Source organism: Molossus molossus, unplaced genomic scaffold (assembly GCF_014108415.1).
Source record: "Molossus molossus isolate mMolMol1 unplaced genomic scaffold, mMolMol1.p scaffold_m16_p_3, whole genome shotgun sequence".
Lineage (NCBI taxonomy): Eukaryota > Metazoa > Chordata > Mammalia > Chiroptera > Molossidae > Molossus > Molossus molossus.
Genome location: NW_023425366.1, coordinates 130,140,035 through 130,164,641, shown reverse-complemented (window position 1 = coordinate 130,164,641; position 24,607 = coordinate 130,140,035). Strand labels below are relative to the sequence as shown.

The 24,607-nt window shown below is 36.9% G+C and overlaps 1 protein-coding gene across 1 annotated transcript in view; it reads left to right on the top strand.

The window, feature by feature from the left end:
- Nucleotides 1-24,607, top strand: part of LOC118642705 (ATP-binding cassette sub-family A member 3-like) — a 250,011-nt gene that overhangs the window by 166,056 nt on the left and 59,348 nt on the right. The window contains exons 12-15 of the mRNA XM_036280627.1: nt 7,483-7,729; nt 7,872-8,076; nt 12,237-12,496; nt 15,298-15,434. Coding sequence (XP_036136520.1) covers nt 7,483-7,729; nt 7,872-8,076; nt 12,237-12,496; nt 15,298-15,434 — 849 coding nt within the window. The remainder of the gene's footprint in view (nt 1-7,482; nt 7,730-7,871; nt 8,077-12,236; nt 12,497-15,297; nt 15,435-24,607) is intronic.

Sequence of the window (24,607 nt, the reverse complement as noted above, 5' to 3'; positions counted from 1 at the left end):
GTGAGCCTAGGTAGAGATTCATCATCTTATTTACATTTTTAAAGAATATGCTCTTGGTTTCATTAATTTTGGGGTTTTTTTGGTTGTTGTTTGGTTTTGGTTTTGGTTTTTTGTCTTTATGTCATTTATTTTTTCTCTGGTTGTAATTATTTTGTGCCTTCTACTTCCTCTGGGTTTTTTCTTGTTATCCTCTTTCTAATTCTTTTAATTGTACAATTAAATAGTTTATTAGAGATTTTCTTGTTTCTTCAAATATGCTGGTAATGCTATGAACATTCCTCTCAAGGCTACTTTGGCTGTGTCCCATAAATTTTGGGTTGTGTGTTTTATTTTCATTTATTTCCAGGAAGTTCTCTATTTCTTCCTTGATTTTATTGGTAATACATTCCTAGTTTCATAACATACAATTAAGCCTTTATGTGTTTGAGAGGTCTTGCATTTTTTTTTATAATGATTGATTTCTAGTTTCATGCCATTGTGATCCAAGAAGATGCATGATATTATTTCAGTCTTCATAATCTTGTATAGACTTGTTTGATGTCCTAAGTGTGGTCTATTTTTGAGAATGTTCATGTACACTTGAGAAGAGTGTACACGCAGCTGCTTTGAAATGAAATGTTCGATTAATATCAATTAAATTCATTAAATTTACAAGTAGCTGTCCAATATTCCCAACACCATTTATTGAAGAGACTATCTTGACTTCACTGTATGCTCTTGCCACCTTTGTCAAATATCAATTGAGCATATTGTCTTGGGTCAATTTATGGGTTCTCTATTCTGTTCCAGTGATCTATCTGCCAGTTCTTGTGCCAGTACCAGGCTGTTTTGATTACAGTGGCTTTGTAGTATAACCTGAAATATGGTAATATGACCCCTCCTAATTTGTTCTTCTTTTTAATATTACTGTGGCTATTTGGGATCTTTTTTGGTTCCATATAAACTTTTGAAGTGTTTGTTCTAGTTCTGTGAAGTATGTCGTTTGTATTTTAATGGGGATTGCATTGAATCTGTAGATTGCTTTGGGTAGTATGGACATTTTAATGATGTTACTTCTTCCAAGCTATGCACAAGGTACATGCTTCCATTTTTTTATATCTTACTTTATTTCTTTTTTCAATGACCTGTAGTTTTATGTGAAGAAGTCCTTTTCTTCTTTTTTTAATTAATTTATTTATATTTGTTACAGATGTTTCACCCTTTTTACCCACTGATTCCCACCTCCACTTCCGTCCCCACGCTGTCTCCACTTTTGTTGCCCATGTCCATTGTTCATGCATACATGAATATAAGTTCTGTGGTTTATCTCTCCCCCCGACTCCCTCTTCATGAGATTGTCAGTCTGTACCCCACTTCCACGACTCTGGGAATACCCCGTTACACTGTTATGTTCGGTTTTTTTCGACAAATAAGTGAGATCATGTGATATTTGTCTTTCTCTGCTTGGTTTGTTTCACTTAGGATAATACTTTCCAGGTCCCTCCATGTCGTCTCAAAAAATAAGAGATCTTTCTTTCTTACAGCTGCATAGTACTCCATTATGGATATGTACCACAGATTTTTTATCCATTCGTCTACTGATGGACACTTGAGCTGTTTCCAAGTCTTAGCCATTGTAAATAGTGCTGCTACGAACATGGGGGTACATATATCCTTTCTGATAGGTATTTCAGGCTTCTTAGGGTATATTCTTAGAAGTGGGAACACTGGGTCAAATGAAAATTCAATTTTTAATTGTTTGAGGTAACATCATATTGTTTTCCATAGTGGCTGCACCAGTCTGCATTCCCACCAGCACTGTACTAGAGTCCCCTTTTCTCCACACCCTCGCCAACATTCTTTGATGATTTGTTGATGGCAGCCCTTCTGACAGGTGTGAGGTGATACCTCATTGTTGTTTTAATTTGCATCTCTCTGATGATTAGTGATGTTGAGCATTTCTTCATATGTCTCTTAGCCATTTGTATGTCCTGTTTGGAGAGGTGTCTATTCAGCTCCTCTGCCCATTTTTTAATTGGGTTCTTTGTCTTCATTTTGTTGAGTTGTATGAACACTTTATATATATTGGAAATTAACCCCTTATCTGATATATCATTGGCAATTATGCTCTCCCATACATTGGGTAGCCTTTCCATTTTGATGATTGTATCTTTTGCTGTGCAGAACCTTTTTAGTTTGATATAGTCCCATGTGTTCATTTTCTCCTTTGTTTCTGTTGCCTCAGGAGATGTATCAGTAAAAATTGCTACATATGATGTCTGAAATTTTGTTGCCTACAGTTTCTTCTAAGATTTTTATAATGGGATTCATGAGTCACATTTAAGTCTTTTATCCATTTTGAGTTTATTCTTGTGTATGGTGTAAGTTGATGGTCTAGTTTTATTTATTTATTCATTTATTTATTTATATTTTTGTATGTAGCTGTCCAATTTTGCCAACACCATTTCTTAAAGAGGCTGTCATTACTCCACTGTATGCAATGTCACCTTCGTCTTATATTAAATGAGCATATTGCCTTGGGTCCATTTCCGGGTTCTCTGTCCTGTTCCACTAGTCTATATGTCTGTTCTTGTGCCAGTACCAGGCTGTTTTGATTACAGTGGCTTTGTAGTATAACCTGAAATCTGGTAATGTGATCCCTCCAACTTTGTTCTTCTTTTTCAAGATTGCTGTGGCTATTTGAGGTCTTTTTTGATTCCATATGAACTCTTGAAGTATTGATTCTAGTTCTGTGAAGTATATCGTTGGTATTTTGATGGGGATTGCATTGAATCTGTAGATTGCTTTGGGTAGTATGGACATTTTAATGATGTTTATTCTTCCAAACTATGAACAAGGTATGTGCTTCTACTTTTTTATATCTTCCTCTATTTCTTTTTTTTAATGACCTGTAGTTTTCTGCAAATAGATTCTTTATTTATTTGGTTAAGTTTATTCCTAGGTATCTTAAATTTTTTGCTGCAATGTATAATGGGATTGTTTTTTTAGTTTCTTTTTCTGTGAGTTCATCATCGGTGTATAAGAATGCCATCATTTTCTTGATGTTAATTTTGTATCCTGCTACTTTGCCCAATTTATTTATTAAGTCTAGTAAATTTTTTATGGAGTCTTTGGGTTTTTCTACGTATAGTATCATGTTATCTGTGAATAATGACTGTTTCACTTCCTCCTTTCCCATTTGGATCGCTTTTATTTTTTCTTCCTGTCTGATTGCTGCAGCTATGACTTCCAATATTATGTTAAATAAGAGTCGCAAAAGTGGGCGTCCTTCTCTTCTTCCTGTTCTTAAGGGAAATGCTTTTCATTTTTGCCCATTGAGTATGATGTTGGCTGTAGGTCTTTCATATAAGGCCTTTTTTATGTCAAGCTATGATCCCTCTATTCTCACATTGCTGAGCATTTTTATCAGAAATGGGTGCTGCATTTTGTCAAATGCTTTTTCAGTGTCTATTGATATGATCATATGATGTTTATCTTTCATTTTGTTTATGTGATGTATCATATTTATTGATTTGCAAATATTGTACCAGCCTTGCATCCCTAGGATGAATCCCACTTTGTCATGGTGATGTGTTGCTGGATTCGATTTGCTAGTATTTTGTTCAGGATTTTGGCATCTATGTCCATCAGGGATATTGGTCTGTAGTTTTCTTTCTTTGTGGCTTTTTTTTCTGGTGTTGGAATTAGAATTATGCTGGCCTCATAAAATAATTTTGGAAGTCTTCCTTCTTCTTGAATTTTTTGAAATAGTTTGAGGAGAATGGGTATTAGTTCTTCTTTAAATGTTCGGTAAAATTCCCCCTTGAAACTATCCAGGCCTAGGCTTTTGTTTTCTGGGAGAGTCTGGATTACATCTTCAATTTCCTTAGTTGTCATTGGTCTGTTCAAGTTTTCTATCTCTTTTCAGTTCTGTTTTGGGAGACTATGTGTGTCTAGAAATTTGTCCATTTCACTTAGATTGTCGAATTTGTTGCCATATAATTGTTCATAATATTTGTTAACAATCTGTTGTATTTCTGTGGTGTCAGTTATTATTTCTCCTCTTTCATTTCTGATTTTGTGTATTTGGGTTCTCTTTCTTTGTTCCTTGGTGAGTCTAGCTAAGGGTCCATCAGTCTTGTTTATCTTTTCAAAGAACTAGCTCTTTGTTCCTTTACTTTTTTAGTTTAGTTTATTCCTAGGTTTATTAATTTTTTTGCTGTGATGGTAAACGGGATTGTCTTTTTAGTTTCTCTTTCTGTGATTTCATTATTGGTATATAAGAATGCTATTGATTTCTTGATGTTCTTTGTATCCTGCTACTTTGCCAAATTTATTTAGTAAGTCTAATAGATTTTTGATGGAGTCTTTAGGGTTTTCTATGTACAGTATTATGTCATCTGCAAATAATGACAGTTTCACTTCTTTCTTTCCAATTTGGATCCACTTGATTTTTTCTTCATGTCTAATTGCTGTTGCAATGACTTCCAGTACTATCTTAAATAAGTGTGGTGAAAGTGATCATCCCTGTCTTGTTCCTGTTCTTAAGGAAAATGCTTTTACTTTTTGCCCATTGAGTATGATGTTGGCTGTAGGTCTATCATATATGGCCTTTATTATGTTGAAATATGATCTCTCTCTTCACACATTGCCACATGTTTTTATTTAAAAAAATGAGTGCTGTATTTTGTCAAGTGCTTTTTCAGCATTTATTGATATGATGATATGGTTTTTATCTTTTTTTTTAATGTGGTGTATCACATTTATTGATTTGTGAATATTGTACCATTCACGTCGAAGTTTCTCTCACGTCGATGTTTCTCTCTTCCTCCTTCTTTTCTTCCCCCTCTATCTGGTGATAAATGCAAAAATGTCCTTGGGTAAAAATAAAAATAATGGGTGCTGGATTTTTTCAAATGCTTTTTAAGCATCTATTGATATGATCATATGGTGTTTATCTTTTATTTTGTGTATATGGCGTATCACATTTATTGATTTGTGAATATGGTATCAGCCTTATATCCCTGGGATAAATCTCATTTGGTCATGGTGAATATTTTTTTACATATTATTGGATTCAATTTACTAATATTTTGTTAAGGTTTGTGGCATCTATATTCATTAGGTATATTTGCCTGTAATTTTCTGTTATAGTAGTGTCCTTACCTGATTTTTAAGTAAAGGTCATGCTGGCTTCATAAAAAGAGCTTAGAAGTCTTTTTTCCTCTTGAATTTTTGGGAATCGTTGATGAGAATGGGTGTTAGCTCTTCTTTGGATGTTTGGTAAAACTTTCCTGTAAAGCTGTCTGCGCCAGAGCTCTGTTGGTTGGCAATTTATTGATTACTACTTCAATTTTCTTAGTTGTTATTGGTCTGTTCAGGTTTTCTGACTTTTCCTGGTTGAGTTTTGAAAGACTGTATGATTGTAGGAATTTGTCCATTTTGCCTAGTTTGTCCAATTTGTTGGCATATAATTGTTCATAGTATTTTTTTTAATCCTTTGTATTTCTGTAGTATCTGTTTTTACTTCATCTCTTTTGTTTCTGATTTTCTTTATTTGGGTCCTCTCTCTTTGTTTCTTGAAGAGTATGGCTAAAGATTAATCAATCTTGTTTATCTTTTCAAAGAACCAGCTCTTGGTTTCATTGATCTTTTGTATTGGTTTTTAGTCTCTATGTCATTTATTTCTACTCGTCCTTTGTTATTTCCTTCCTTCCACTTACTCTGGGTTTTCTTCTTGTACCCTTTCCAATTCTTTAAGTTATAGGGTTAGATAGTTTATTAGAAATGTTTCTTGTTTCTTGTGGTAGGCCTGTAATGTTGTTAAATTCCCTCTCCAGACTGTTTTTGCTGTCTTATAGATTTTGTATTGTGTGTTCATTTTCATTACTTTTTAGGAAGTTTTTATTTCTCTCTTGATAACCTTGATAACTTATTAATAACATGCTGTTTAGCCTCCATGTGTTTGAATGTCTTGAGTGTTTTTTATTGTAATTAATTTCTAGTTTCATGCCATTGTGATCTGAGATCTATATTCTGCATCTTTACACTGAAATGTTCTGTAAATATTAATTAAATCCATCTGATCTTGTGCACAATCTACTTTCTTATTAATTTTTTGTCTAGAAGACTTATCCAGTGATGTCAGTAGGGTGTTAAATTCCCCTAGTATGATTTCATTGCTGTCAATCTATTCCTTTAAGTCCTCCAGAAGTTTTTAAGTATATTTTGGAGCTTCTGTATTGGGCGCATATATGTTTGCCAGCATTATATTCTCTTGTTGAATCCATCCCTTTAATATTATGCAGTGACCTCTTTGTCTCTTAGTATGTCCTTCATTTTGAAGTTTATTTGATCAGATATTAGTATTGCTAACCCAGCTTTTTGTTTGTTTGTGTCCAACTCAATAATTCATTTACTAAATGTCCATCAAGAGACTCCCTAGACAAAGGGCACTGCTGGGAACATTCTGCAGAATCCTCCACAGGACTTGAGCATGTCAGAGTGTCATTGCCATCTGTCAGGAGACCAGGCAGAGCACTCTCCATGCTTGTTCTATAATAGGAGTTTTCATCCTTAGGAAGGTGGCTTCTGGCTCTTCAGCAGATTCCCTTCTGTCCCAGGCACACTGAATACCCACTGATTTTTCACAGTTAGGTGCTATGTGGGCTCCTCTTCCAACCTCTGTTGCTCTGAGTTGGGGGTCCCTGCATGGGGCTGAGACCCCACATCCCTCAGAGGAAGGAGATTTGCAGTATAGATATCTTTCATCTTCTCAGCCACTGCATGTAGGTGCAGGGGACAGCCCTTTCTGCATCTCTGCCCTTCTTACTAGTCTCTGTGTCTTCTTCTGTAAATCCTTAGTTATAATATTTCTTTTTCTTTTCTGTTTTTTATCTTTCTTTTCTTTTTTTATCTTTTTTTTATGCTTCCATTGATTTTCAGATAGAGTGGAAGGAAGGAAGGAGAGAGAGCGAGCAAAAGGGAAACATCAATGTGAGAGAGACATATTGATTGGTTGCCTCCCACATGACCCTAACTGAGGCTGGGGATCAAACCTGAAACCCAGTCATGTGCCCTTGACCAGGAATTAAACCTGTAACCCTTTGGTCCACAGGCCAATGCTCTAACCACTGAGAAAAATTGGCCAGAGCAATTATAATATTTTAGTTCAGCTAGTTTTTAGTTGTTTATTTGGGTTGATTGCTCTGTAATTTAACTGTAAATCCAGTTTGAGGCTGAGATTATATGAGTGTAGCTGCCATCTACTCTGCAGCCATGTTGGAATCCTGCTGCTTTTTCAAGTTGTAGACTGTGATGTGAGATTGTAGACAGTAATGATGGGCTAGAGTTATTGGGGAGAAAGACAGATTTTAAATAACCATTGTGAGAAGCTGGAAAGAGAAGAGATAACAAGAAAATATGTTTGGTCTTTTCTCTCCAACATAAGTAGAAGGTGATTTATTACATGTTGATTCACTGACCAATTTTTTTTTTTTCTAGGTAATGTGGCAAAATACATATTGGGAAGTAAAGAGTATCGTGATTTCTCCATTATTGCACTTTCCATTGTGGTTAAGAAAAACAATACAGTATTTACTATTTTGTTCAATAATGAGGCATACCATTCAGCTGCAACATCCTTGGCCGTATTAGACAACATTCTATTTATGTCCCTTTCTGGCCCCAGTGCTTCCATTAAAGTCTCCAACCAGCCTCAACCTCTCCATTTTTATGACTCTAGCATAGTGTATGTATGGTTTTTCTTTTATTTGGAATTGAATCTTAATATATCCCCTTGCAATTTAGCCATATACATTAGAAAATAGCTACTGAAATCATCATTTTTCTTCTTTTATCATTTACTTTATTTTTTATTTCATCTTTTGTAGGCCTAGAAGCGGACTACAGATAGTATTAAGTTTGGCTTTTGGCATGGCTGTTTTGGCTGGTAGCTTTGGCCTTCAGACAGTGACTGAGAGAACCACTAAGGCAAAGCACATCCAGTTTGTGAGTGGGGTCTATGTACTTACATACTGGCTCTCTGCTTTGCTGTGGGATCTCATCTGCTACTTCATTTCCTGCTGCTTACTACTGGTGAGTGTTAGCTGAAGTTATACGAAGGCTAATTTTTCTATGTCGCCCACCAGAAATTCCTATTCAACTAACTGTATTCTAAAATAAAACTTGTAAAGAAATTTGAAACTACTTTGGCTCATTATGACAATGGTTATATTTTAGAAACATTCTCCCTCATATGCTTTCAGATGAAAAAATATATTTTTGGAAAAGTCTCTTTTTAATTGGCTTCTCATGCAATTCTCAGCATTATGTCTTGGCCCGATACTCTAAAATGGGCTATTATTTGCCCCTTGTCCCTCACTACCCATATTGAAAAGCCACTTCCCACTAACTCCCAATGCTAAGCCCTTTGGTAAGATTGGACTGTAGCAAAGAGTGTAGAATCAAGACCTGAGTGAAGTTTCCTGTCACTATTCACCATGATCCCACATGCACTGTCTTACCCCCAAATTCAAGATGACTAGGTCTGCAAAACAGAACTAGTTTTGACTGAGACACCTGATTTTAGGAATTGAGAGAGTGGCTTAAAGAACCACAGAACTTATATGCATATATGCATGACCAATGGACATGGACAACTAAGCCGGGGACAGGGTGGGGGGGGGGTGAGGTGGGGGGTGCCAATGGGGTAAAAAGGTAAAATATCTGTAACAAAAAAATAAATAAAAATTCATTAAAAAAAAAAAAAAGAGTGAATATGTAAGGATAGTACTGCTTTTTTAAATGTAATGACTTGGCAACTTCTTTTGTATGCACATTAAGTATAAGAAAGATGTGAAGCTGTGTAGTTAACAAGGGAAGAAAAAAATGGGGAAAAGAGGTAAAACTCTTCTCTGTTGCAGGAGATATTAGGGACTTAAGTGTGACTATGATGACATCTCAGCCCTCAAACAGTTCACTCTTTAGCAGTGGACACAGAAATGAAATAGATCATTATAAAATAGCATGCCAATTGCCACTATAATGGAAAACTACCAATTCTTTATTCAAACTATACCATGGAATGGTAAAATTAGTTGTTGGAGGGAAAAGGAGAAATGTTTAGTCTGTTCGTCTCCTACAACCATAAGTAAACTTGTAATTATTGCACAGGGACCCTAGGATTTGTTCTGAAGGAGAAGCAAGTTTCCACCAGCTGGAACAGCTTCTCAGTAGGGACCAGAGGCTGGCCTGGTTCGGGGAGGGATGGGGGTGGTAGTGTGGTGAGCAAATAGCATGTACAGAGAAGTCCCAAGGTGCAAAGAGCAGCACAGGGCTTCCACCATCTCACAAGAGAGCAAGGCTCTGGCCGGTGCTCTCCTGTCAGTCTCTTCTGCCCATAGCTCACCCAGCATAAAGAGGGAAAACCATCCTTTGTGAGGGATGCTACTCTCATCCTTCACCACAGGAACGGGGAGCTGCTCCAGGCATGCTCTCTGGCTTTAACGTCTCCCTTCTGTGTAATACAGTACGTATTGTAATTGATCAGAAAACTCCTGAGTCATTTCATCTCCATGCCAAGAATCCATTCTTTCTCTGACTCTTGAAACTTGGTTGGCACACCCAGCCATCCTTTCTTGGTTAATAGTTTTATAAATAAGACCATTCATTATTAATACTTATACTAATATTGCCATTTATGGCTCATGAGAAAAGTTCCTTGTCATTTCATTTTTATGTGTTACATCATTCAATAACACAATTACTTGAAGTGACGTTAATTCATCATATTTACAAACAAGGAAACTGAGGCTCTCAGAAATAAGTTACCTATCATTGTCATTTATACATTCAAAGTCATCATGGATAATATATGTTAAAGTTATTTCTACTCTCGTATTTGCAGATCCCTCTGCCTTCGCATCTTACTCTACTCCAGCTTCTTTATTTTTGGTTCTCTTTCCCTCCCTCCCTCCCTCACTCTCCCCATGTCCCCCTCTCTCTTTTTCTCTCCCCTTCATCCAAAATGTATCTTAATGATTCTCAGACTGGATGTTCTATATGGGTTCTTAGCTTTGCCTGCTTACCTAACTTGAGTGTCCCCTGGTTTTCAATGGGATACTCCCCAGCCCTGCTCTGGTTCTGTGAAATGCCACCAAATGGACTCATTCTTGAACACAACAAGAGGAGGCAAGATTCTGTCATCTGGCCAGGATTCCTGTTTCACCCTTTCTCTGCCTGTCAGATCACAAAGCAGATAACTTTCAAGGATGAACCTATGTTGCTGGCTCCAAACCCTGATGAACTAACTGCCCCAACACTGTTTTCACCTGCTACCCCAGGAGATACTTAGTGGAGTTTAGTCGAGTCCTCTGCCTTTTCCCATGACTGAGCCCATTGCATGAAGGCCTCGGAAAGCAGAACAAGTAACTTTTCTCATGAGTTATGTTACCAAAGATGCTGCGTGGGCAGGCTTCCCTCTCATACAGTCTGTGCCTGTCTTTATGGCCTTTAGATGTCCTATAGGACACATTTGAAAACCCCACTTTCCTGAACACATAAAATTATCTCTTCAACCAACACTGAGTTCCTGCTGTAAGCTAGTCTGTGTTTTAGGCATGGATACAGCATGGGAAAGGTAGACAAGGGCTCCTCTCATACTGGCCTCACCAAGGGCTAGATAGCTGAGTCAGTATCACTTTGGAGATATGTTTCTCATAAGCCTTGAGAGACAATATATTCATCATTGTACAAGCTCAGTTCTAAAAATGTGTCCTGGAACTACGCGCTTCCCTCAGCCAGGCTGTTGTGCATTCAACCAGCTTGCTCTGCTGGCGTCATCTTTGCTGATTCCTCCCCACTGGTGAATTTATTTTTAGGAAAAGAGCCAAATAAGGATTCAGTTGTTTTTTTTATAAAATAGCTAACCCATAGTTCTTCCATCTTTTTTTGATAGACAATTACCACTGACTTGAAACACTACTTTTGATGTATATTAACTAATAACATTTAAGTGTATTTTGTATTCTTTATTCCATTGAAATATCTGTAATTTGCCAATACCCGTATGTTTTCATTGTGGTAGTTTGATAATACATTTAATTATGTTTTCTGTATTGACCTTTTTTAGCTTTCCCATTATTATTCTTCTGTGGATTTCCTGGCTATCTTGACATGTTTTGTAATTTGGAGAGAATTTATACTTTTGTCATGTTGAGTCATACCCTACCTAAAAATACGGCATGTGTCTCCGGGTATCAAAGTAGAAATTTAAATTTTCATTGAAATAGATTCCAGTTTGAAACATCTCTAAATATTATAAGCCTTGAACCAAAGCTGCTCCTAGGTCACTTGCAATTTTTCTGACTGTATTTATTCTTTTTATTTCATCCTCTTAATTGGAATGGGGGAAACAACTATAGTTATAGCTGTTTCATGTTTTTCACCTAAGCTGGCTGATTCTCTGCACATACTTTGTTTAAACAGTGTTGCTTAAATATAAACTACTTCTACGAGCATCATAGGGTTCTAATAGGGACTATTCTTATTTTAACCCTTGTTTTCCCCATTAGTGGCCTTGCTAAATAGTTATGTGATTGCTCCAAAGGGACAGCCTTGCTATCTTTAGATAAACTGTAATTACCAATTATTATCATACATATTGCTGAAAATTCTTTAACAGCTCTGGAGGTTCCCCTCCTCCTAATCTAGTCCGCTCTAAAATTATGCTTCTTTGTCTGATTCTCAAATAAATTAAGAAATAAATTAATAATAAGGTCCCTGAGTTTCTTAGATAGATGTAGGGGGGTTAAGGGTAGAGTCAGGAGGCATTGTAAAAGTGGGGAGTTATACAAGAGAGGTTAAATAAGAGCAGCCCCAGGGAAAATCTGTAGAGAAATAATCTACTTCCTAGGTCGTTTTCTTTCTGGGAAAATTCAGAGTTAGACTTAATGCAGACATAATTATTTGACTTTAATCATGAGACTCGGGGTAGGGATTAAAAAGTAATATTCTTAAAATAAAAATAAAAAAAAACTATAAAATGGAAGTGTAGTCCTTCTTATCATGAAAGTCCTCTATTGAGGAAGAGGTAGTTTAGTTTGGGCTCATAAGCTAAGGTGTTTTTTTTCAGGAGTAAGCTGATTTAAGTACTGAACAGGTGTATGCACTAAGGTGGCCGTGCTCACACTTGACGCTCCACCCAGACGCCGTGGCACAGCACCCTCACCCTTCCCTCGCCTCTGCATCTGTTTCAGGTAGTGTTCAAATACTGTGAGCTGGAGGCATTTGTGCACGACTACCACTTTGTGGACACAATGATGATCTTTATGCTGTACGGCTGGTCTGTTGTTCCTCTCATGTATCTGGGAAGCTTCCTGTTTTCCAGCAGTGCTTCTGCCTACGTCAAGCTCATCCTCTTTAACTACTTTTCAACTGTTTTCAGCAGCTTCATTCATGCCATAATGAGATTCTATGGTAAGGACTTTCCACAATTTCCCTTTTCTCCAGGAAATACATTAAATAAATGAGGAAGAAAGAGCTAGAGAATAAAAATATTCAACGTTAAGTACTTACTTTCCAGGAATTTGAAAAACGAGGCGTTTGAGTCCGTATGTGAGAGGAGGTGAAGGAGAGGGAGGGAGAGAAAGGACATGGGGAAGAGGAAGGGACAGAAGTGCTAGGTCCTCTAAAGGAGCTGGACTTCCTATGACTCTAGTTTCATCAAAGAAAAAGAAGAGTAAAAAACTACAATATAAGTGTGCAAACAATTTCTCTCTTTTGAAATATTAGCCCTTCTCCAGACTTGGTCCTTTAGTTTTAAAGTCTTAACAGCATTCACTTTGGACCAGGGTGGGGGGATGGGAGAGAGGGAGGTCCAGTGGGCTGACTCCTGCCTAGTGTAGTGCAGCCATCATCTTGACACTCGTAATGAGATCTCAAGAGAAAATATGCAACAAATATAGCCATAATTAAACCTTATTTCTTCCTGGGAGACCTGATTTTAGCAGGATTCTCTGATTATAAAGTTTGAAGAGATGACTGCTGGTGACTACCACAAATAGGATGTGTTTGGTTTTAGGACATTCCTTGGTTGAATTTCTGTGTAAACATGAACTTTGAACTGTATTCATCATTTCAGCTCTGCCTGGTATGACAGAGCCTCACCAAAGAACTGCCAGACTCATTCCCTGACTTCAGCTGTTGGCCTCACACAAAAGGAAACAGTGTGTGAGCCGAGCACAGCTTTGATTCCTTCACACTCCTCTCCAAGCAGTGGCCTAATGCCCTGGAAGAATCACTGAGCCCTTGCATAATAGGTTAGAGCCAAGCAGGAGTCATGCATTCATGCTCATACTCTGAATCATTGGTTTTGTTGTCAGTCACCTTTGTACTCTCTACAGATTCTGCCAGTGCTCTGCCCTATTACAGCCATGTGCCGCCCAATGATGTTCTGGTTAATGACAGACCACACCACATATACAACAGTGGTCTCAAAGATTAAAATGGAGCTGAATTGTCTGCAAGAAATGGAAGGATGTGTAGTTCAGGAAGAATTTTTTCTCTGGTGGGAGCAATATCTATGCGGCTTGGCAATAGATTCCCTCTTACTCATAGCACCTGTTTGAGTGCACAAATGGCATTCCACCCAGTCAGCCACGGACCTGTTTCAGCACAGAGGAGCCTGTCTCCCCAGCACTACAGAAACAGATGGTGCTACAACCCTCCCAAATCTGGCTTGATGGCCTTCAGAATACATTACTGTGAATTCCACATAATACAAGAAAGAGGTTCATAAGAACTATCTCAACAAGTATTAAGTGCCACTGACACTTTAGTAAAACTTTTTGTGGTGTGGAGCCAGCCTGCCCCTATACTTTGGAAACATTTTCAGGTTATAATGATGTAAAACATAGATCAGTTTTATTTCATCAGTTCAGTGCCACAGAGAGCCCTTTGTGACAGATACGGTCGATCGACCAAAAACAAATTTCCAAAGTCAAAAGATTGAGTCCTCAGTTCTACACCCTCCCCGTGTTAAACACCATGTTTTGTTTTGTTTTGTTTTTTTAATCCTCACCTGAGGATATTTCTTCCATTTATCTTCAGATAGAGTGGAAGGGGGGGGGGGGGGAGAAACATTGATGTGAGAGAGACACATCGATTGGTTGCCTCCCACATGACCCTAACCAGGACTGAGGACCAAACTGCAACCGAGAATCAAACCCACAACTCATTGGTGCATAGGCTGACACTCTAACTGCTGAGCCAAACAGGCCAGGACTAAACACCATGTTTTTAGTGGATATCACAGAATTTTTTAATCTGACCCTCCAACATGCAAAAGCCAAACCACATAGCCATGGCAATGCCTGAAGTTTCTTTCTCTCCATCTTGAGTTCATATTCCTACCAATCTTTAGGCCACCTTTCACTCCCTCCTGACTATTACTATCATGGTGATCTACTCCTCACCCAGCCAGTTTCTCCTTAACACTTCCAGTCCTCTCAGCCCACATCTTACTCATGGAGCAGCACTGACAGCCTCGATGTTTTATTTATGAACCTGTTAGATGGAAGCAAGGGGAGGACATATGGGACAGTGTTAATAAAGTCTAGCCCTGGCCGGTTTGGCTCAGCGGTTGGAGCGTCGGCCTGCGGTACAGAGAGACCCGGTTTCGGTTCCCGCTAAGGGCACGTACCTCAGTTGCAGTTTGTCCCCGGCCCTGGTTGGTCGTGCGGGTGGCAGCCACTCGATGTGTCCCTTCACATCGATGTTTCTCTCTCTCTGTGTTCCTCTCTCTCCCTCCCACTCTATCTGAACAAAAAATGGAAAATGTCCTCGGGTGAGGATAAAAAAAATTAAAAATAAATAAAAAAATAAAGTCTACAGTAGTGGTCAGCAGTGTCCTAGGCCTTTACATTCACTCACTGACTCACCCAGAGCAACTTCATGGTCAGTGCCATTCTTTTGAAATCTATAGTCGACAGATCCATCCTACAAACTATCAGTGTGAACAAGATTAGTGACTTAAAGGAGTGTTTACTAAAGGATCATCTGCTAAGCTGGTAATTCTCTGAGAATTGTTTAGTCATCTTGGGGAAGTCTGTTGTTATCAGAGGTTAACTACTGTCTTATAATTGAAGCTAATCTTTGATCTTTTTATTTAATTCTTTAGTTACACTTATTAGAATGACATTGGTTAATAAGGTTATATAGGTTTCAAGTGTATATTTCTATAATACATCATCTGTATATTGCATTGTGTGCCCACCACCCAAAAATCATAGACAATGAAATCCCTGCCTTCACCAAAACCATCGTAGATAATGTGTTACGGATGCTTCCAAGTTACAACTTTGCAGTTAGTGTCAGCAGATTCTTTGATGACTATGTAATAAAAAAAATGTGTACCCAAGGATTTTACAACATTTCATTCAACTGCAGTAAAAAATGTGAGTATCTGGGGCTCCCCATGTCCTTAACCACAACCTATTCCTTTTCAGACTTCCACATTTAAGTTTAAATTGTGGAAGATAAGAAAAACCTGCTTTTCTCCAAGGACAGGCTTGCTGTTTTTGAGAGCTCTTCACCCGTCATGTTAGCTAATATTTTTCCAATTTAGTTCCCAATGAAAAAACAAAACTCCTTACTTAAACTAAAGATTAAATAAGTACCCTTGGACAATTAAGCTTTAAGTGTCACACAGATCAAAAAAAGGCAAATTCTCAGACTAATCAAAATGAGAAAAAAACAAAGGCATGTTATTAAATTTTCTATATTTTAGGTTTATTTTGTATTTAAGACTGATTCTAAAAATAGATAATCCTATTTAATGTGTGTGTGTGTGTGTGTGTGTGTGTGCGCGCGCGCATGCACAATTTGTTGTAGAACCAAGTAATTTATATGCAGCCACAGAAAGATAAATGTAATTTAATTTCACTAAATCAGTGCAGGATAAAATATAATTATTAGGGTCAAATAAATTATATTTTCTTTAATCTCTGAATAACAAAAATTATCACATTTTAGTTTGCATTATATTTGGATTGTAAAATTCTCTCTCTGCTTTTTAAAAATAGCTCTATAGAGTTATTATTTACATACCATAGTCAACAGTTTTAATTAATTTAACTTATTTTTATTATTTATTATGTTTAGTAAATTTATAAATTGTGCAATCAGTACCACAGGTCAACATTAAAATATTTCCATCATTTGAAAAAGATCCCTCATGCCTGTTTACAATTAATCCCCATTACCATGTCCATTCCAGGGCCCCACTAATATGTCTAGTGCCTCTATAGAGTTGATACTTTTGTATATTTTTGGTAAGTACAATGATTTTGTATCTGCATTCTTTCATTTACAATAATGTTTTGATATTTAGGTTATAGCAGACATCAATATTTAGTTCTTTTTTGTTGCTGAATAGTACTGAATTGTATGGCTATACCACATTTATTTATCCATTTATCAGTCAATTAACATTTGTTTGGACAAAAGTTGTTAAGGGTGTCTTTTGAAGCATAAAAGTTTAGAATGTTGAAGGAGTTCAAGATGGTGGCAGAGTAGGTGAAAGTTACACTCACCTCCCAGGACTATATCAGAAGAGTGGCTAAAGTATGAAAAAATTCACCTGAATAACCATCTGAAAACCAGCTGAACAGAAGTATTATACTAAGGATTTAGAGAGGAACCCCCATCAAGACCAGTAGAAAGGGAAGAGGCACAAAAGGGGCTGACCCTGCAACTATGTGTGGTGGGAGAGAATCCAGAAGGATATCTCAGCTGAGAAGACACCCCCTGGAAAAGGGAGTGGCCTCAGCCCCAAGCTGGGCACCTACGCTAGCCCACAGAACTAGAAAATCAGCAGGGATTTTACCCTCCCTGGTGAAAAGGGAAATGGCTCTCCTGAAGGGCCAGTGCACAGAATCTCAGTCACAACACTCACTCTAGCAGAGGCCTGGTTGCTCTCAGTACACCAGAGCCATAAAGAGAAAAATTGAATGGCATGGCTGTGAGGAGAAAACTGAAATGACAGCAGCAAGTGTCCTGTGCTGGGTCCTCACCCATCCCACCCACAGAAGCCATCTTCAACAGGAACATTTCAGTTCAGAAAGGATGCTATGAAATATTCAAAGTGATTTTTTTTTAAAGGCTTACAGCCAATAATACTCTACCCAGCAAGGCTATCATTTAAAATTGGAGAAACAAATAGCTTTCCAGACAAGAAAAGGTTAAAGGAGTTTATTGCAACCAAACCAATATTACAAAAAAGGTTAAAGGAACCTCATTAAGAGAAAAGAAAACAAAAGTGAGGAAAATAATTATAAAAAATAAATTGGCAATAAATACATTCTAATTAATCACTTTAAATGTTAATGGATTACATATTCCAATCAAAAGACACAGGGTAGCTTGGATCAGTGTGACTCAGTTGGTTGGAGAATCAACTGTGCGCTGAAGTGTTAAAGGTTCAATTGCCAGTCAGAGCACATACCAGGTTTCAGGTTTAATTCCCCGGTTGAGGAGCTTATGGGAGGCAACTAATCAATGTTTCCCTCTCCCATCAATGTTTCTTTTTCTCTCCTTTTCCTTTTCTCTTCCTCTCTAAAATTAATAAAAATAAAAATGTATCCTCGAGTGAGGATTTCTATTTTTTTAAAGGCATAGTGTAGCTGAATGGATAAGAAAATGTGATATATATCATATGTATATATATACATATATATGTGTGTGTGTATATATATGCATGTGTGTGTGTGTGTGTGTATATATATGACACAGACACTAGGCTAGGAAAGGCAGGAGGGGCTGGGAGCAGGAAGGAGGGGGTCAGTGAGGTAAAAAGGGGGACATCTGTAGTACTTTCAACAATAAAGATAATAAAAATAAAAGACACTCACCTCAGATACACTCAGGCTGAAAGTTAAGGGATGGGAAAAGATATTTTATGCAAATGGAAACTTTTTTAAAAAATCCAAGGTAGCAATAGTTGTATCTGACAAAATAGACTTCAAAACAAAGTCTATAACAAGAAAAAAGGTTATCTATAATGATAAAATGATCAATCCAACAAGCATAAATTTTATGCTTATTCCAACATACAGCACCTAAATATATAAGGCAAATATTGATAAACATAAAGGAAGAGTTCAGTAGTAACACAATAATAGTAGGGGACTTTAATACCCTATTGACATCAATGGATAGATCTTGCAAACAAAAAATCAACAAGAAAACATTGACCTTAAAGGATACATTAGACCAGATGGATTTAATTAATATCTTCAGAACATTATACCCTAAAATGGCAGAATATACATTTTTTTCAAGTGCACATGGAACATTTTCCAGGATAGACCACGTTACTCAGTAAAACAAGAATCAATAAATGTACAAAGATTGAAATCATTTCAGGAATTTTCTCTGACCATGGTGGTATAAAATGAGATATCAACTAAATGAAAAAAGACTGAAATGCACAAAAACACATGGAGAATGAATAATATTACTCAACAACGAATGGATTAACAATGAGATCACGAAAGAAACCAAAAGATACTTTGAAACAAATGAAAATAAGAACAAAAGAAGCCCAAACTCTTACGGGACATGGAGAAAACAGTTCTAAGAAGAACATTCATAGCAATACAAGTCTACCTCATTAAAAAATAATCTCAAGTTAACAATCTAACTTTTCACCTGAATAAAGTAGGGGGGAAAAAATCCAAAAGTGAATAAAAAGAAGGAAATGATAGAATGAAAATAAATTCTAATACAATCTAAAACAATACCAAAAATCAATGAAACCAAGGGCTGTTTCTTTAAAACACAAACAAGTTTGATAAACCTTTATCACACTAATCAAGAAAAAGAGAAACAGTGCTCAAATCAATAAAATCAGAAATAAAAGAGGGATAGAAACAACTGACACCACAGAAATACAAAGGAATATAAGAAAATATTATGAAAAATTAAATGCCAACAAATTGGACAATCTTGAACAAATGAATAAATTTTTAGAAACTTGCAAGCTCCCAAAATTAAATCAAGAGGAATTATTAATCTGAGCAAACCAAATGTATCCAACAAATACAAAGCAGCGATTTTAAAAAAAATCCCAGCAATCAAAAGTCCAGAATTCAGTGGATTCACAGGTGAATTTACCAAACACCTATCCTTCTCAAACTATTCCCCAAAAAATACTAGAAAAGGGATGACTCTCAAGCGTCCTTATTCAAAAACCAGGGGGAAAAAAAACACTACAATAAAAGAAAATTGTAGGCCAATATCCCTGATAAGTATAAATGTAAAAATTATAAATAAAATTTTTGCAATCTGAATTCACCAATGCACCATGATCAAGTGAAATTCATTCCTAGGATGCAATAATGATTTGGAGGAACAAATAGTGGCAGAGTGAATGGAAGCTACACAGACCATCTCTGAGAACCAAACTGGAATTACAACTAAAATAAAAACAAATCATTAGGAAAAACCAACTGAAAAGCAGCTGGAGAGAAACCTTATAGCCAGGGACGGAAAAAGAACACCAAATCAAACCTGGTAGGAACTGCAGAGGTGCAAGAAGGCAGGCTGGAAACCTATGGACAGAGGCTGAGGGCTGCTTTAGCTATGAGCAGTTCTCTCTGACAAGCCAGCTGCACAGCACAGAGTGGCAGCTTACCAGCACAGAGTGGTGGCTCCCCAAAACAGAGGAGAAGCCCCACAGCACAGAGTGGCAGGACAGAGAAAGGCATCCACATAACATCTGGCTGAGATCACCAGAGCTGAGGCTTTGTGCAGCTAGGAGAGGCGCAGTATAAAATGGCACCTCCCTGAATGACCAGAACACTAAACCAAATACAGCCATTCACCTTGGGCTCCAGTAGAAGGAGGGCAGACTGGACTGGAACTGTGTGAAGAGAGATGGGGGTTTGTGGCACAGGGGAGAGAGCTGGGAAGGAGGACACTGGGAATTTTATGCTGAATCACTCCCTCATAGGATAGTAACCATCTGACTCAAAGACTCCCTTCTCAGAGCCCTCAGTAGAACCAATGACCCCTCCCTCAGAAATGTAACACCACCAAGACAGGACAGAGAAATGTACATTGAGGCTCATTAACAGCTAGAGACTACCAGCAAGCAAGGAGGGGAAGAAAAAAAACATTGCCCCACCTGCTGGAAATCCTCTTACCCTGGAAATTTGAGGGATTTTTCACGCAGGTGAGGGCTACAACCTGAGGTTCATTAAGTAACTGAGATTAATAACCTGCAGGCAAAATCTAGAGGATAACTGAACCTTTGCTTGGCCTGCAAATTTACCCAGAAAAATAAGACTTTACAGTAGTGTTTAACATGGGTCTTCCCACACTTATCCAAATTCAATAGAGGGAGCCACAACCAGGGGTACACCAACACCCACAGGGAAAATTTGGCAGTTTCCAAAACCCACTGAGACAGAAAAATGGTGAAACAAGAAAACAAACCCAAATTGAAAGAACAAGAGAATTCTACTGGAGAGATAAATTAAATTGATTTAAGCAAATTATCAGAGGTAAAGTTCAGAGTAATGATTATGAGGAAGCTCAAAAGCATGAGTAAAGATAGAGAAACATTGAAAATGAACCAATTGGGCCCTGGCCGGTTTGGCTCAGTGGTGAGAGCATCAGCCCCCTGAGTTGTTGATTGATTTCAGTCAAGGGCATCTACCTTGGTTGGAGTCCATCCCTTGCACAGGTTGAGGTTGTACAGGAGGCAACCAGTCAATGTGTCCTTCAGATGTTGAAGTTTCTCTCCCTCTCTCTCTATCTCTCTCCTTCTCTCCCCCTCTATCTGAAGATTAATGGAAAATATATCTTTGAGTGAGGATTAAAATAACAAAATAAAATCAACCAATTAGAAATGAAAAACAACCAAGCAGAAATGAAGAATGATATAGCAGAAAAGAAAAAAAAAACACTGGAAGGGATAACCAGCAGAGTGGAGACATCCAAAGATGGGATCAGTAAATTAGAAGAAGGGGTCGAAAAAAATCACTGTATCAGAGAATCAAAAAGGAAAACAATTAAAAAAAAGAAAGAGAGATATGTGGGACAACAGAAACACAACAACATCCACATCATAAGAGTGTGAGAAGAAGAAGGAAATGAGCAAGACTTAGAGAATATATTTGAAGAAAGAGTGACAGAAAACTTTTCTAACTTGGTGAAAGAAGAAGGCATACAAGTTTAATAAGCACAGATGCCCAAGTAAGAAGAACCCAAACGGGCCCAAAGACACATAATAATTAATAATAATTAATTAATAATTAATAATTAATAATAATTAAAATGCCAAAAATTAAAGACAAAGAATATTAAAGGCAGCAAGTTATAAACAACATGTTACTGACAATGAAACCCCCATTAGGCTATCAGCTGACTTCTCAACAGAAACATGACAGGACAGAAGGAAATGATATGAAGTAACCAAGGTAAAGAAAAACAAAAATCTGCCCTGGCCAGTTTGGCTCAGTGGTTGATCGTCGGCCTGTGGACCAGAGAGTCCCGGGTTCGGTTCCCGCTAGGGGCACATACTGTTGTAACCCAGGAGATCGACCAAACTCAGACACCGAGATGGGGTTTAATAAAAGGAGTTTATTGAGCTAAGTCCGCAGGCACCTGCAGTATGTCCCACACAGGAGTAACTGCGGCCCCGGAGAGCTAAAATGGCTCCTTTTTATAGGATTTTGTAAGGGGGGTTGCTACGTGTAAGCAAGCATGTTACAGAAGCGGAATTTAGCAGTTAGTTAATTACCTGTTACTCAGTTTCCCAGATATCTCAAAGGTCAAGATGTTTTCAATAGATTATCCCTGGCGCCGACCCAGGATTACTCAAGGGTTAGTTATTACCCCAGGGTTAGCGATTACTTAGGGATTAGTTAGTGAAGAATGTTCTTCAGTAAATGAGTAAACTGACAACCCCTTTGGTTGTTGTGAAGGCCTCTGGGAGTTTGGGTCAATGGCACTGAGTTATAACAATACCACAAAAAAAAAAAATCTGTATTGAAGAATACTCTATCCAGCAAGGCCATCATTAAAAATAGAAGGTAAAATTAAAAGAAAGAGTTTCCCAGACCAAAAAAAAAAAAAAAGGCTAAGGGAATATATTAGCACCAAACCAGCAATCCAACAAATGTTAAAAGGACTGCAGTGATAAACAGAAGAAATAGGAAGAGAAATATAACCATAATTTTTAAAAGTCAGTAAATAAGTACATATCACTAACAAACTTAAATGTAAGTGGATTAAATGCATTAATCAAATGACACAGAGTAGCAGAATGGACAAGAAGCATGACTCATATATATGTTGTTTACAAGAGACCCACATCACAACAAAAGACTCACATAGGTAGAAAGTGAAGAGATGGGAATAAATTGTCCAAGCTAATGGAAAGGGGGGAAAAAAACTTGGGTAGCAATACTTATATCTGATAAAATACACATCAAAATAAAGGCCGTAACCAGAGACAAAGAAGGCCATACATAATATTGAAAGGATCTATCCAACAGGAGAACATAACCTTGGTAAACATATATACACCCAATATAGAAGCATCAAAATACATTTAAAAACTTCTGGAGGACTTCAAAGGATAAATCAAAAGCAATACAAATATAGCAAGGAACTTCAATACCCCACTGGCAACGCTGGATAGATCCTTTAGACAAAAACTAAGCAAGAAAACAGAGACTGTAAATGATGCACTAGATCAAAAGGATTTAATAGATGTCTACAGAGAATTATACCACAAAACTACAAAATTCACATTTTTCTCAAGTGCACATGAAACATTGTCAAAAACAAACTATATATTAGGATACAAACTAAGTCTCTACAAATTCAAGAAGATTGAAATGATATCAAGAATCTTCTCAGATCACAGTGACATGAAACTAGAAAACAATTACCATAAAGACACTCAAATAAATTTAAACACATTAGACTAAATAGCATGTTATTAAAAAATGAATGAGTTACCAAAGAGATCAAGAGAGAAATTAGAAACTTCCTGTAAACCAATGAAAATGAACACACAACACAAAATCTGTGGGGTGCAGCAAAAGCAGTCCTGAGAGAAAACGTCATAGGACTTACAGGCCTACCTTGAGAAACAAAAAACAAATGTCTAATTGACTATCCCTAGAATTTAGAAAGTAATTTTTTTTAAAAAAGCCCAGAGCAAGTGGAAGGAAAGAAATAGTAAAGGTAAGAGAAGAAATAAATGGCATAGAGACTTTAAAAAATGATTTAAAGGTTCAATGAAACAATGATCTTGTTCTTTGGAAATATAAACAAAATTAATGGACCCTTAGCCAGACTCACCAAAAAACAGAGAGAGAGAACCCAAATAAACAAAATCCAAAACAAAAGAAGAAAAGTGACAACTCACACCACAGAAATAAAAATGATCATAAAAAAATACTATAACAATTATACGCCAACAAATTGGACAAGCTAGTTGAAATGGATATATTTCTAGAATCACACAATCTCCCAAAACAGAACAGGGAAGAAACAGAAAACTTAAACAGACCAATAACAACTAAGAAAATTGAAGATGTAATAAAAAAATAAAAACTCCCAGAAAACAAAAGTTGGATCCTGGAGGGCTTCACGAGGGAGTACCACTGAACATTCAAAGTAGAACTAACATCCATTCTTTTCAAAATATTTCAAAAAAAAATTCCAGAAGAAGAAAAACTTCCAACTAATTTTATGAGGCCAGCAGAATTCTAATGGCAAAACCGGATGAAGACACACAAAGAAAGAAAACTACAGTCCAATATCTTTCATGACATATATGCCAAAATTCTTTAAAAATTATTAGCAAATTGAATTCAGTAATACATTAAAAAAATTATTCACCATGACCAAGTGGGATTAATCCCTGGGATGTAAGGCTGGTTCAATATTCACAAATCAATACATGTGATGCACCACACAAATAAAATAAAAGATAAAAACCATATAATACTGTCAATAGATACTAAAACAGCATTTAACAAAATCCAGCACCCATTTCTGATAAAAATGCTCAGCAATGTGGGAATAGAGAAATCATATCTTGACATAATAAAGGCCATATATAAAAAACTTACAGCCAACATCATACTCAAGGGTCAAAAACTAAAATCATTTCCCTTAAGAACAGGAACAACACAGGGATACCCAATTTCACCACTCTTATTTAACATACTGCTGGATATCATATATATATATATATATAGTACCCAAATTGAAAAGGAGGAAGTGAAACTATCACTGTTTGCAGATGATATAATGTTGTACATAGAAAATTTTAAAACCATCAAAAGCCTAATAGTGCTAATAAATAAATTTGGCAAAGTGGCAAGATACAAAATTAACATTAAAAAAAAACAATGGCATTCTTATTCACCAACAATAAACTCTCAGAAAAAGAAACTAAAAAAAAAAAAAAAATCCCATTTACCATTACAGCAAAAAATTTAAAATACCTAGGGATAAACTTAACCAAAGAAGTTAAAGACCTGTTCACAGAAAGGTACTGGACACTGAAAAAAGAAATAAAGGAAAATATAAAAAAGTGGAAGCA